Below are 13,127 nucleotides of genomic sequence, written 5' to 3'. Positions count from 1 at the left end.
ATACGCAGCCTGCCGCGTTTGCCCCAGTTCGGGCCCTACACAAACACTGCCATTTCCTGCCCGAGAGGAGCAATCCTGGTCCAGGCAAGAATGGGGCCTCTCTTACTCGCCCCGTACACTTCTGCTTCTCCTGGGGCCCTTGTCCATCAAGGGGCCATCGTCCACCTAGTGGTGCATGCGGGTTTGACTGTGTGTTTGATTTACGATGTGGCACTTGTGTAAAGATTGGCGGGTTATTGCGCACCGATGCAAAGCATTATTCATCACCGCATGTAGGGTGAAGTAAATTAATGTAGGCTATAATACTTTTTTTTTAGTCTATGCATTACTGAGAACCTGAAAGCTGTCCACTCAGTATATCTCCTCCCCAGCCCCCGTTGCAATCTAATAGTGCCCGGACCAAAAGCGATAGGACCTAATTTCTCACTCTCCCAACCAATCGTATTAAAACGGGATTACGGGCTGCAGTTTGATCTGATCTAAAAAACTAATAATCTCCTTCCAATCTGTCTGGGAGTTAATAGGGCTGTGGTTGGTGGGTCTGGGAGTAGAAGGCAGGTCATCTGGGAGCTGGTAGGGCTGTGGTTGGTGGGTCTGGGAGTAGAAGGCAGGTCATTTGGGAGCTGGTAGGGCTGTGGTTGGTGGGTCTGGGACAGGGGGCAGTGGCGGTTGTGTAAATCTGGTATGTCTGTTCCCATTAACCCAGTTAGAGCGGCGTGAGCCTCATGTTGACTGATGGGGCCCGCTCGCTCCTCCTCATCACCAGAGCACATGTGGCTGAGATGGACAGGGAGCCAGACTCACCGCAGACAAGCAGCAGCTTTGTGGGGTGCTACCGGTGCTACCAGGCTGGGGGGCACTCACTGGTAATCCTCCCACACTCAAGCACGCAAAAACACAGTCGTGCAAAGTGAGGAAAGAAAGCTGAAGAGGAGGGTTGACATATTTGCTGGTAGAGCGAGAGGAGAGAATGTATATCTGAGATATTTTCTGGCTGAGAGAGAGGAGAGAGATTGGCTGAAAAGAGAAGGACAGAAGAGGAAGAAGGCTTTCTGGCACAGATTGTGAATAGAAGACGGGAGGTGAGAGAATGCCAGCCACGGCAGGGGCACAGGTAGACCGGGTCAGAGAGAAGAGGGAGAGGAGAGAAAAGGAGAGGTGAAATAGCTGGGTCTCATAGTCCGAGAGCATCTGGTCATCGTGGTGGTGCCACAGGGCTGCTAATTTCTCCTAAATGGAGATTTTCTCTCTTCTCCCACACTCACCTGTCCATCTCCTCATTTGAATTCCATGCTGTCACCGTCACTTGTCCACTCAATCTTAACATTGTTGTCGTCTGTCGCCCACCAGGTGCCTTTAGAGAGTTCTTCAATGAGCTTAACACCTTGATAAGCTCATTTCCTGACAATGTCTCACCGCTCTTTGTGCTGGGCAACTTCAACCTCCCGATGTCTGCCTTCCATTCATTTTTCCCCCGAACTCTTTCCTCTCCTTGCCTCTTTTGACCTCACCCTTTCCCAGTCTCCTCCCACACACAAGGCAGGGAGCACACTTGACCTCATCTTTACTAGAGGCTGTTGGTCTACTAATCTCACGGCAACCCCCCTCCAGGTCTCTGATCACTATTGTGTTTCCTTTTCTGTCTCCCTCTCCTCCAACCCTAGCCCCTACCCAGATGGTCATGCTCCATCGCAATCTTTGCTCTCTTTCTCTCCCACTACTCTCTCCTCTTCTATCATTTCTCCCGTCTTCTAAATCCTTCTGTCTCCCGATTCTGCCTCTTCGACCCTACTATCCTCCCTATCCATGTCCTATGACTTGCACTGTCCCCTTTCCTCCCATCCGGCTCGACCCTCCCCTCCGTGGCTGAGTGACTCATTGCGAGCTTATGGAACAGGGTTGTGGGCAGCTGAGCAAAAATGGAGGAAAACTAAACTATCATCTTTTCACCCCCTCCTCTCTACCTTCTCTTCCTCAGTATCTGCTGCTACTAAATTTCTATCACTCTAAATTTAGGAACCTTCGGAAACCTTATCCTCTCCTTAATCCTCCCCCTCCTATCTCTCTGCAGACGACTTTGTCAACCACTATGAAAAGAAAGTTGCCTACATCCGCTTGTCATTCACTCAACCTATTGAGTCCACTGGTCCCACTCGCACAGAACTACCCTACGCCTTGACCTCTTTCTCAACCTCCCCGCTCGACCCTCCTCCCTTCTCCAGACCATCTTTGGAGACCTCCCATTCTTCACTTCCCTCAACTCATCCCTTACCACTGGCTATGTCCCCTCTGATTTCAAAATGGCCTGAGTCGTTCCCCTCCTCAAGAACCCAACACTCAACCCCTCTGATGTCAAAAACTACAGAACGGTAGGGCTGGGGTAATATGGCCAAAATCTCATATCCCGATATAGGTCATTTCATATAACAATACCTATCACGGTATAGCACATTTTCTGTAAATTCAATGAATAAATAGTATATATAAAATGACCACATGTAAAGGCCTATTTCTTATTAGCTTTTGAATTATACTCAACAAATAAAAGGTACTTACTCATTTGATTATTTATTTTATTTATAAGCTGTGCAAATTTTCAATTATGCATGTAACAAAATATAAAATATGAATGTATAAAATCTAAAAAGGTAAATATTTTTTTTTTAAATGGGGCCTTGCCTGGTTTTGCATGTTATTTTGGCATTAATACGTTTCACATATCAATTTGCATTTGGTACCTTGGGTCGAGTGTTAGCCCCAACTCACGAAACCTCCATTTCTCGACCGTGTAAATTGGGGCCATGTCTTTGCAGATGTAAGTTGTAACGGCAGCTGTTATCTCCTTCCATCTTTGTGATTCTGTGCCATATGGTGTGCCGTGGGCAAAAGCCTCTTGCAACGTCTGTCTGTGGTTTGTTTTGAGCACTCAACTGTACTTTGTTGGGTCTCATCCGTAGACTCTCTCCGTACTGTTTCACATGATTTTTGCGTAGGTGTTAAAAGAGGTTAGTGGTGTTTGAGCCTGTTGTCGGGACCGGCCTGCGGCTTATTTTGCGGAGGACGGTTTTCTGGTCTGTGTCAGATTTTTCATACCCAAACCACGTCCATGCGACCGAAGTTGCCCCTCTTTTAGGTACGAGCTCCGTGTCTCCATGCTCTGTGTCACGTTCACTCTCTTCCATGTTTGTTTGTGTTGCAAATTTCCTTACACATGGCATGCTGCTCCTACCAGGTGACGTGGAGAGGATCTTTGTCTGCACCACTTACTCTCACTACAAGTGTCCCCCAAGGCTTGGTTCTAGGCCCTCTCCTCTTCTCTCTATACACCAAGTCACTCGGCACCGTCATATCCTCACATGATCTCTCCTATCATTGCTATGCGGATGACACTCACCTACTTATTTTCTTCCCCCCTTCTGACACTCAGGTGGCGTCACGCATCTCTGTGTGCCTGGCAGATATCTCAGTTTGGATGTCGGCCCACCACCTCATGCTCAACCTCGACAAGACGGAGCTGCTTTTCCTCCCGGGTAAGGCTTGCCCTCCAAGACCTGTCCATCACGGTTGACAACTCCACGGTGTCCCCCTCCCAGAGTGCAAAGAACCTTGGCGTGACCCTGGACAACACCCTGTAGTTCTTTGCAAACATCAAAGCAGTGACTCGCTCCTGCAGGATCATGCTCTACAACATCCGTAGAGTACGACCTTACCTCACACAGGAAGTGGCGCAGGTCCTAATCCAGGCACGTGTTATCTCCCATCTGGACTACAGCAACATGCTGTTGGCTGGGCTTCCCGCTTGTGCCATCAAACCCCTGCAACTTATCCAGAATGCTGCAGCCCACCTGGTGTTCAACCTTCCAAAATTCTCCCATGTCACCCCGCTCCTCCGCACACTCCACTGGCTTCCAGTTGAAGCTCGCAGCCACTACAAGACCATGGTACTTGCCAAGGAGCAGCGTAAGGAATTGTCCCTCCCTACCTTCAGTCTCTACTCGAACCCTTCACCACAACCCGAGTATTCCGTACTGCCACCTCTGGTCTCTTGGCCCTCCCACCCCTAGCTCCCGCTCAGCTCAGTCCAAGCTCTTCTCTGTCCTGGTACCCCAATGGTGGAAACCGCTTCCCCCTGAAGCCAGGACAGCAGAGTTCCTGCCCATATTCCCGAAAACATCTGAAACCCTACCTCTTCCATGAGTATCTTACATGGCTCGTCTGTCTGTCCATGCCTTCGTCCGTCCGTCCGTCCATGTGCGTGTGTGTTGAGATGATATTGATCTATTAGTTGTTTTGGGAACTGGCGTCAAGTTGTGCTGTTGAATGGCAGGATTTCCCTGCGAGGTAGGAAATAGATGTATTTCCCCCCAGCAGTTAATAGAACGCTGACAATGCATACTGCTGTGTTTGTGTCTTCCCTGCTTGCCCACATTTCTGACATATCTTTTGTCATCTATCTTAGGCCCCTCTGTGATTCTCATACAGTACTTGACTGCACATCAACGGTCTCTAAATGTGAAGCATGTCTGGTCTCTTGAGACCTATGATACTTTAACGAAAAACTTTATGCCCCTTGGCTATAGACGAGACATTTTCCATCCCTCAACCACGTTGTCAGTTCATTATTTTGGTCGGACTTCAAAGCATCCCTAATATGTCTGTCTATGTCTGCCAGCCTGTGGCGTAGTCTGGTGGTCTGGACTAGAGTAGTGTCTGGAGACTGAACAGAGAGACAAATGGGGTGTGTGTGTGTGTGTGTGTGTGTGTGTCGGGGGTCTAATCTAATAGGAAACACAGAAGCCTGTGACTGGTCGTAAAGGACAGTACACTGGAAGACCCTGTGAATTCCCCCTCACCCCACCCAATGACTGCTAGCCCCGCCAGCCTGTTGGCTAATGTAGTTACAATTCCCCCTAATAATGCTGAAATCTCATTAATATGCTTCACAGCTGGGCCCAATCACCCATGGGGATGACGTTAATCAAATCTCCCTGCCTATAACCCAGACCTGAACCTTACACAGACCAGGAATAGGCCAACGAATGAGGCCTGCTTTGAGCCACTCAGGCTTAACTTTACAAGATGGCCAGTAGGGTTTTCTGTATGGTTGTCTTTATACAGTCTGGGTGCCAGTCTGTTTCTCCTCTAGCCAATGACAGAGGATTTAAACTGACTGGTTATCAGGCTAGTTTTAATGTATTTGCAGAACTTTTGATATAGCCTATTTTTTTTGTGATTATTAGATGTGATCTGCCTCTTCTTTGAATAATTTCTTTGTCCTGCTGTTCGACCTAATCTACAGTGTAACTGAGTACTAAAAATATGTCTAATGTGAGCACAACGGTTGAAGTGTACTTGTGAATCGAAAGAGCGACATTGTGAACGCTCAACACTCGCGCTAATGAAATGGCCGGTGCTTTGGGTGCTGCTGCCGTGTAAGCACATTAAGTTAACCCATTAACAACATGTTTTGGCTGCCGTCAAACGCAACACACACTGTGTTTTTGTACGTTTGTCTGGGAATGTGAACATCAAAGGGCATTATGAGAAACCAGAGAGCGAGATGTATCATGGTTAGTGTTCAGCGATTTAATGCTTTTTGAGGTAGGTTCGTTTTTTTATTTTATAATGGCGTTTCAATTTTATTTAAAAAATGTTTTTTACAATAAATACATTATGTGGGTTGAATGCTATAACACAGAATAAAACTATTTGGTTAACTGCCCATTATCACTTATTAGGCTCTAACTATCATTTATTAACTTTACTTAAATAAAATATTTTGGTTGTGTATTGTTTTTTTAGTTTGACTTTATTATTTCATTAATAAAACCCCAAAGATGGTAGAGATTGCCCATTATTGCTTATCACTTATTAATAAACCAACCTTTTCACATTACTTTAATGAAGTATTTCCGTTGTGTGTGTGTAATTTTTAAAACTTTCATTTCATTCCAAGTCGTCATCTCATCTCTGTTCATGCAGTAGCAGCCAGCCAGCCATCTATGACTGTGCGTCCCAAAGAGTTATCCCATTTAGGCTAGTCTAGCTCAGGGTTTCCCAAACTCTGTCCTGGGGCCCCCTCCCGGGTGCATGTTTTGGTTTTTGCCTTAGCACTACACAGCTGATTCAAATAACCAACTCATCATCAAGCTTTGATTATTTGAATCAGCTGTGTAGTGTTAGTTCAAAAACCAAAACATGCACCCAGGGGGGGACCCAGGACAGAGTTTGTGAAAACGCTGGTCTAGCTGGCTTGCTGCCTACAGTCTGACAATCACTACTTCAGTAGTTCTTCAAAATACATAAGGCATACTTTTAATACTGCTGGATAACAACTATCAATTAGATGCATTGTCGGGTAGAGATACCTAAGCAACTGCTTTCTATCCCTCTTGTTTGCGTCGCGTCCTGTGTGAATTTCTGTCCCTCTCTTCCTCTCCGTGTCTGTCTGCCGGCCCTACAGGCTTGCCCGTGCAAGAACCAATGAGAACAGGCAGCTGTTATTTAAAGAAACTAAAATAAACTGAAATTTCGGCTAGTCGCTCCGCACTAATCATGGTCATACTGATCATAGAGACTAGGAGTTTCACTGAGGTCGAGATGATTCAGATAGAACGGCTCGGCTATATCCAGTTCTATCTAGACAATGTCTCTATAGATGGTGCATTAACATGGTCCTTTACCCCCTTCAGTACAGCTCTATCATATTTAGATGGTTCATCAACCCACTGCCACTCCAATGAAGTACTGTATTTACAGGACTAGGGACAGCCTAGCTGGCCTTTTATACAGTATAGCTAAGCTAGCCTCTCTGTCATGGTGTCTACAGAGGCGAGCTAGCCTTATCAGTGCTCGGGAACAACAGACAGGCCTATGGCTGTAGCACTGCCCAGAGGTGCTCTATTGTCTGTGCTGTGGTAGAGCTGGTGTGGCCCAGCAGCCGTAGCAGCAGCCCTGTGGGCTCTGTCTTCTGAGTCAGCCCCTCCATCCCACAGGGCCACCATTGTTCTGTTCAATGCCCCAGCTCTGCTCTGCGCTCCAGAACTGGGCCATTGTGTTTAATTACAGTAACCAGTCCCCTCGCAGACTTTTGTCCTGTGTCCCAGATTTTGTCAGTTTTTCCATGTGTGCTCTCATTAGGACAGTTAGTGTGTGCGTGCGTGCCTGTGTAGGTGTGTGTGGCAGTGGGACTCGGTGGATAACTGAAGGGCCGTTGCCCTTGTGCGCATATGTACTGTACATGTGTTTGTTTGTGTGTGTGTTTGTATGCGTAGTTACATACGACTAATGAAGGCAGTTTTAGTAGGGGTGAATAGGTTTGTGGACCTGGTAATAAAGCAGGGTGTAATAGGAAGGGAAAGGGTGAATGGGTATTTGCTAATGCGAGAAAATGTCGTACATTATGTAAAGAGCTGCTCTATCTGGGTTTCATTTGTTTGACATGAGTGTAATGACTGCCAGCCAGGGCCAATGGGATCAGCGAAGACTGAATGCTGATGACAGCAAAAAAAGGCGATGAGAGCAAAATATTTCCCCCTTCACCCCTCCCTCTGTCCTCAACCCTTCATCCCTCCCTCTGTCCTCAACCCTTCATCCCTCCCTAAATGAATAAGAGGGTGCCTCTCTTTAACTTCTTCTTGTGTCCCCCCCGTCCGTCGTCAGTTGACGCGAATAGCGGACCCTATTTAATTAGTGCAGTGTTGAGTGTATTTTTACTTTTTCCTCTAAGCTCGTCCTCTGGGTACATTAAATACATACAGTGGGGAGAACAAGTATTTGATACACCGCCGATTTTGCAGGTTTTCCTACTTACAAAGCATGTAGAGGTCTGTCATTTTTATCATAGGTACACTTCATCTGTGAGAGACAGAATCTAAAACAAAAATCCAGAAAATCACATTGTATAATTTTTAAGTATTTAATTTGCATTTTATTGCATGACATAAGTATTTGATACATCAGAAAAGCAGAACTTAATATTTGGTACAGAAACCTTTGTTTGCAATTACAGAGTTCATACGTTTCCTGTAGTTCTTGACCAGGTTTGCACACACTGCAGCAGGGATTTTGGCCCACTCCTCCATACAGACCTTCTCCAGATCCTTCAGGTTTCGGGGCTGTCGCTGGGCAATACGGACTTTCAGCTCCCTCCAAAGATTTTCTATTGGGTTCAGGTCTGGAGACTGTCTAGGCCACTCCAGGACCTTGAAATGCTTCTTACGGAGCCACTCCTTAGTTGCCCTGGCTGTGTGTTTCGGGTCGTTGTCATGCTGGAAGACCCAGCCACGACCCATCTTCAATGCTCTTACTGAGGGAAGGAGGTTGTTGGCCAAGATCTCGCGATACATGGCCAAATCCATCCTTCCCTCAATACAGTGCAGTCGTCCTGTCCCCTTTGCAGAAAAGCATCCCCAAAGAATTATGTTTCCACCTCCATGCTTCACGGTTGGGATGGTGTTCTTGGGGTTGTACTCATCCTTCTTCTTCCTCCAAACACGGCGAGTGGAGTTTAGACCAAAAAGCTCTATTTTTGTCTCATCAGACCACATGACCTTCTCCCATTCCTCCTCTGGATCATCCAGATGGTCATTGGCAAACTTCAGACGGGCCTGGACATGCACTGGCTTGAGCAGGGGGACCTTGCGTGCACTGCAGGATTTTAATCCATGACGGCGTGGTGTGTTACTAATGGTTTTCTTTGAGATTGTGGTCCCAGCTCTCTTCAGGTCATTGACCAGGTCCTGCCGTGTAGTTCTGGGCTGATCCCTCACCTTCTTCATGATCATTGATGCCCCACGAGGTGAGATATTGCATGGAGCCCCAGACCGAGGGTGATTGACCGTCATCTTGAACGTCTTCCATTTTCTAATAATTGCGCCAACAGTTGTTGCCTTCTCACCAAGCTGTTTTTCTATTGTCCTGTAGCCCATCCCAGCCTTGTGCAGGTCTACAATTTTATCCCTGATGTCCTTACACAGCTCTCTGGTCTTGGCCATTGTGGAGAGGTTGGAGTCTGTTTGATTGAGTGTGTGGACAGGTGTCTTTTATACAGGTAACGAGTTCAAACAGGTGGAGTTAATACAGGTAATGAGTGGAGAACAGGAGGGCTTCTCAAAGAAAAACTAACAGGTCTGTGAGAGCCGGAATTCTTACTGGTTGGTAGGTGATCAAATACTTATGTCATGCAATAAAATGCAAATTAATTACTTAAAAATCATACAATGTGATTTTCTGGATTTTTGTTTTAGATTCCATCTCTCACAGTTGAAGTGTACCTATGATAAAAAGTACAGACCTCTACATGCTTTGTAAGTAGGAAAACCTGCAAAATTGACAGTGTATCAAATACTTGTTCTCCCCACTGTACATAAGGTTAATACTGTTTTTCCTTTGGGTGAGGTTACAGTATGAAACACTAAACACAGGTGTATCAGAGCGGTAGGTATACATAACATTGCGTTTTTCCTTCTCTACCACTCTTTCGCTCAGTCGTTCTCGCTCCCTATCTTTCAGGGCCAAGGTGGAGAGCCATGTGAGCTGCAGTGAGTAAGACTGCCGTAAACAGTCACTGTGCCTCCAGTCTTGCGCAGGCCTTGTTACTATAGGAGGGCTTATATTTAGCTATACTTTATATTGAACTTTTTAACTTTTCTTCATGCAGACTGGCTTTTGGCCATACAGGTGCATCTGTATTGGGTGCATCCTTTAGTAGTTAGCCTATATTTCATTACGCCTGTATTCCTTAGGCTTTGAACCCGTGTCATTTTACATAGAATGTTCCATGGCTGATGAATGACAATGCCTTTACAATAACGAGTGCAATGGGGGCACATGTATGTACAGAAGTGGAGTCCACTAGGGATCAGTTACGAGATCACCTTATCGTTTCCTCTATAAATTATTTTAAAGGCACAGGCTTTGAAGTGCTGACCCGAGGCTAGTTTGTGTTTACACATGGGCAAGACCCCCCCTGGGAGATAAAAAATAAATAAAGTTTTCCTAACGAGGAGGTTTTTAAAGGTCATTCTCCATACGCCGGTGGTGCGGTTAGTGCCCGTTGAGTGTGTATCTGTGTGTGTGGTTTTGTCTTGGACTGGGTAAGAACCCGGCTTGGCATTCTGTATAGCAGGGCTCTCCGACCCTGTTCCTGGAGAGCTACCCTCCTGTAGGTTTTAACTCCAACCCTGTTCCTGGAGAGCTACCCTCCTGTAGGTTTTAACTCCAACCCTGTTCCTGGAGAGCTACCCTCCTGTAGGTTTTAACCCCAACTCCAGTTTAACGCCAGCTCCAGTAACTAACCTGATTCTTCTTACCAAACAGCTCATTATTCGAATCAGGTGTGCTAGATTAGGGTTACAGCTAAAACCTACAGAACAGTATCTCTCCGGGAACAGAGTTGGAGAGCCCTGCTCCAGGGAGTAGGGCCACACAAGGGAGTTTGTGGCATTTAGAAGAAACCCACAGAACGGATCTCATAATAACTGTGGGACACAGCTGGTAGGATGAGGGAGGTGTGGGTACAACAGGGTTGACTAATGAGACCACCTTAGGTTGTACAGGAGCAAGCTAGCCACATGGGCTAAATAAGCTTCAATTTGTCCCCTAATGCTAAAGCACTAAGAAGCCAAAGTAATAGAGGAACGGTATTCGCACATGTTACAATATGCTGCTGGTCTGTTGGAAACAGCGGCCCACTTTTAAAGGCATCCAGTCACTCTGTCATTCGTGCTCCTGAGTGGCGCAGTGGTCTAAGGCACTGCGTCTCAGTGCTAGGGGTGTCACTACAGACACCCTGGATCAATTCCAGGCTGTATCACAACCGGCCGTGATTGAGAGTCTCATAGGGCGGCGCCAATTGGCCCAGCATGGTCCGGGTCTGGCCGGTGTAGGCCGTCATTGTAAGTAAGAATTTGTTCTTAACTCGCGTGCCTAGTTGAAGGTAAAAAATATATATATTATAATAATAATTCTTCCGGTTTTGAGTGAGATTGTCTTTATATCCTGGGTCTGATTAGTGTTGCAATTGGTCCCTTCAATATGAGCTTCATTGGTGTTGTCTTTACAGTTAACTGCGTTACTGCTATCAGGATATCTGAACCTCGTGGATATACTGTACGTTTGCCTTGTGAAAAGGGAGATATCAGGATAATTTGGGGTTGGTTTTAACATTTATTTTATGTTTTTCCAGCGGTGAGCGTGAGCATATTGGTGTGCATCAGCCTGGTGCATTTGGGTTGTCTGAATGTACTCTTCCCAAGAGTTTTTCGGGACCATGCAAACTGCAGAAACATGAACAGACACATTAAAAAGAGAGCTGTGAGTGAAGAGAGGGAGATTATGTGGATGATGGACATAAGTGTGTTTGCGTCGGGGCGCGAGACAGTGGTGTTTCCATCCAGAACGGCTGTCTGCTGCGTCACGTGGAGTCTGTTCCCAGCTGTACTGCAAGCCTGGTGAACCCGTGAGCCTTGTGTTAAATATAGTTTGTTTATTTACACACGAGTGCCGCCCGGGCCTCTGGGCAGCTCCGAGACCGAGACGTCACAATTTCTCAATCTGTCTGTGTGTGCTACAGTGTATGACTGGTGTGTGTGTGTGTGATTACAGTGGTTTTGTGAAACACACAGAGGATATTAAGGGCATAGTCCACCATGCCTGTTACTTCAACCCAACAACAGCATTTCTCTACCCCCCCCACCCTCCCAGAGGCCTGCCGTATACTAGTTAAATTAGTTAAATAAAACAAAAAAGAACTACATTCTACAGCCCGTATGCCATGGCCTTGGATGAACAGCTGAGTGATGCTGCTCACCTGATCCCTTTATAGCCTGTCTATCTCAAGAATAATCATCTTAGGTCTCATATCAAGGGCTCCCGACTAATTATCTTCGTTAATTCGCCCGTCTTCAGCGTCTTAAGCCCTGTTTGTTTTGTGACTCAGAGAGAGAGAGAGGGGGGGGGGGGGGGGGTGGAAAGAATTAGAGGAAGAGAAAGGACAGCCTTGGGGTGTCTGGTTCTCAATGTCCAACTTGACCTTAGCTTTTGTCACCTTTTCTCTCTGTGAAAACACGATGATACCGCTCGATTTCATTAGACCTACACACCCTTGGTGACCATATACACCAGGACTCGTATATCTTATACAACGGAGCGTAATGGACGCTATTCCAGCAGAACATTATTCCTCGCTAGAAGCACCATTCATTCACACACAGCCTAGAGAGAATACTGTTATGTGTCCAGTTCCTTCCCTGATGGGTGAGCCAGTTCCTCTATACAGCCATTCAGGACATCCTTATGTGATCTCCGCTGCTAACATTGTCTCGATTGATATGTGGAACCCCCCAAGGTTACCGGTAAACAAGGATGGCCTGCTTTTCTCTTCGGCTCAAGCCTTGCTTTGATTTACCGTGTAGGCCTGTTTCTTGCCAAGCGCTCTGAGAGAGAGACTCTCTCGACAATACCCAGTCTTTCTTGTCGATAGTGGATACGATAGTGGCCTATAAAAGATATTGTCCTTGTCGTTTCTGTCGCTGAATGTGTTGTTAGGAAGTGTGTATCTATGTTGACTGTGTGTGTGTGTGTGTGTGTGTGTGTGTGTGTGTGTGTGTTAAGTAGTATGTACTAAGCATCTCCCGCTCTTCTCTCTCCCACAGCTATAGAGACGCAGAGTACCAGCTCAGAGGAGATAGTGCCGAGCCCGCCGTCGCCCCCTCCTCCCCCGCGGGTCTACAAGCCCTGCTTCGTGTGCCAAGACAAGTCCTCAGGATACCACTATGGAGTCAGCGCCTGTGAAGGCTGCAAGGTGAGACACACCACCTAACCTTATATCCATACACGATATTCTATACTATATTCTATTCTATGCTGTATTTCTTTCTATTTGATCCAAGGATCAAATTGTACATTGATTCTGGGGGATGTTCTGTAAGTGGTGGGCTGGCCCAATGTTCTGAATGCATATAGGGGTGCCCATGTTGATATTTCTAACACATATCCTGCTTGTCCTGGTTTGGAATGGGAGTAACCAGTCCCATGGGTCATCACCCTGTGGCACCCCTGAACATTTGAACGCATGCTATGCCTAGCATTTCCAATTAACTTTATCCAAAGTTCAGAATAGACAT

General features: G+C 46.4%; 1 protein-coding gene across 7 annotated transcripts in view; it reads left to right on the top strand.

The window, feature by feature from the left end:
- Window positions 1-13,127, top strand: part of raraa (retinoic acid receptor, alpha a) — a 213,193-nt gene that overhangs the window by 180,019 nt on the left and 20,047 nt on the right. For all 7 annotated transcript variants that reach the window (XM_071392113.1, XM_071392112.1, XM_071392115.1 and 4 more), the window contains one exon: window positions 12,657-12,805. In XM_071392113.1, coding sequence (XP_071248214.1) covers window positions 12,657-12,805 — 149 coding nt within the window. The remainder of the gene's footprint in view (window positions 1-12,656; window positions 12,806-13,127) is intronic.

The sequence above is a fragment of the Salvelinus alpinus genome, chromosome 3 (assembly GCF_045679555.1).
Source record: "Salvelinus alpinus chromosome 3, SLU_Salpinus.1, whole genome shotgun sequence".
Classification (NCBI taxonomy): Eukaryota; Metazoa; Chordata; class Actinopteri; order Salmoniformes; family Salmonidae; genus Salvelinus; species Salvelinus alpinus.
The sequence above is the reverse complement of the archived record's forward strand: the minus strand, read 5'-3'. Positions and strand labels throughout refer to the sequence as shown.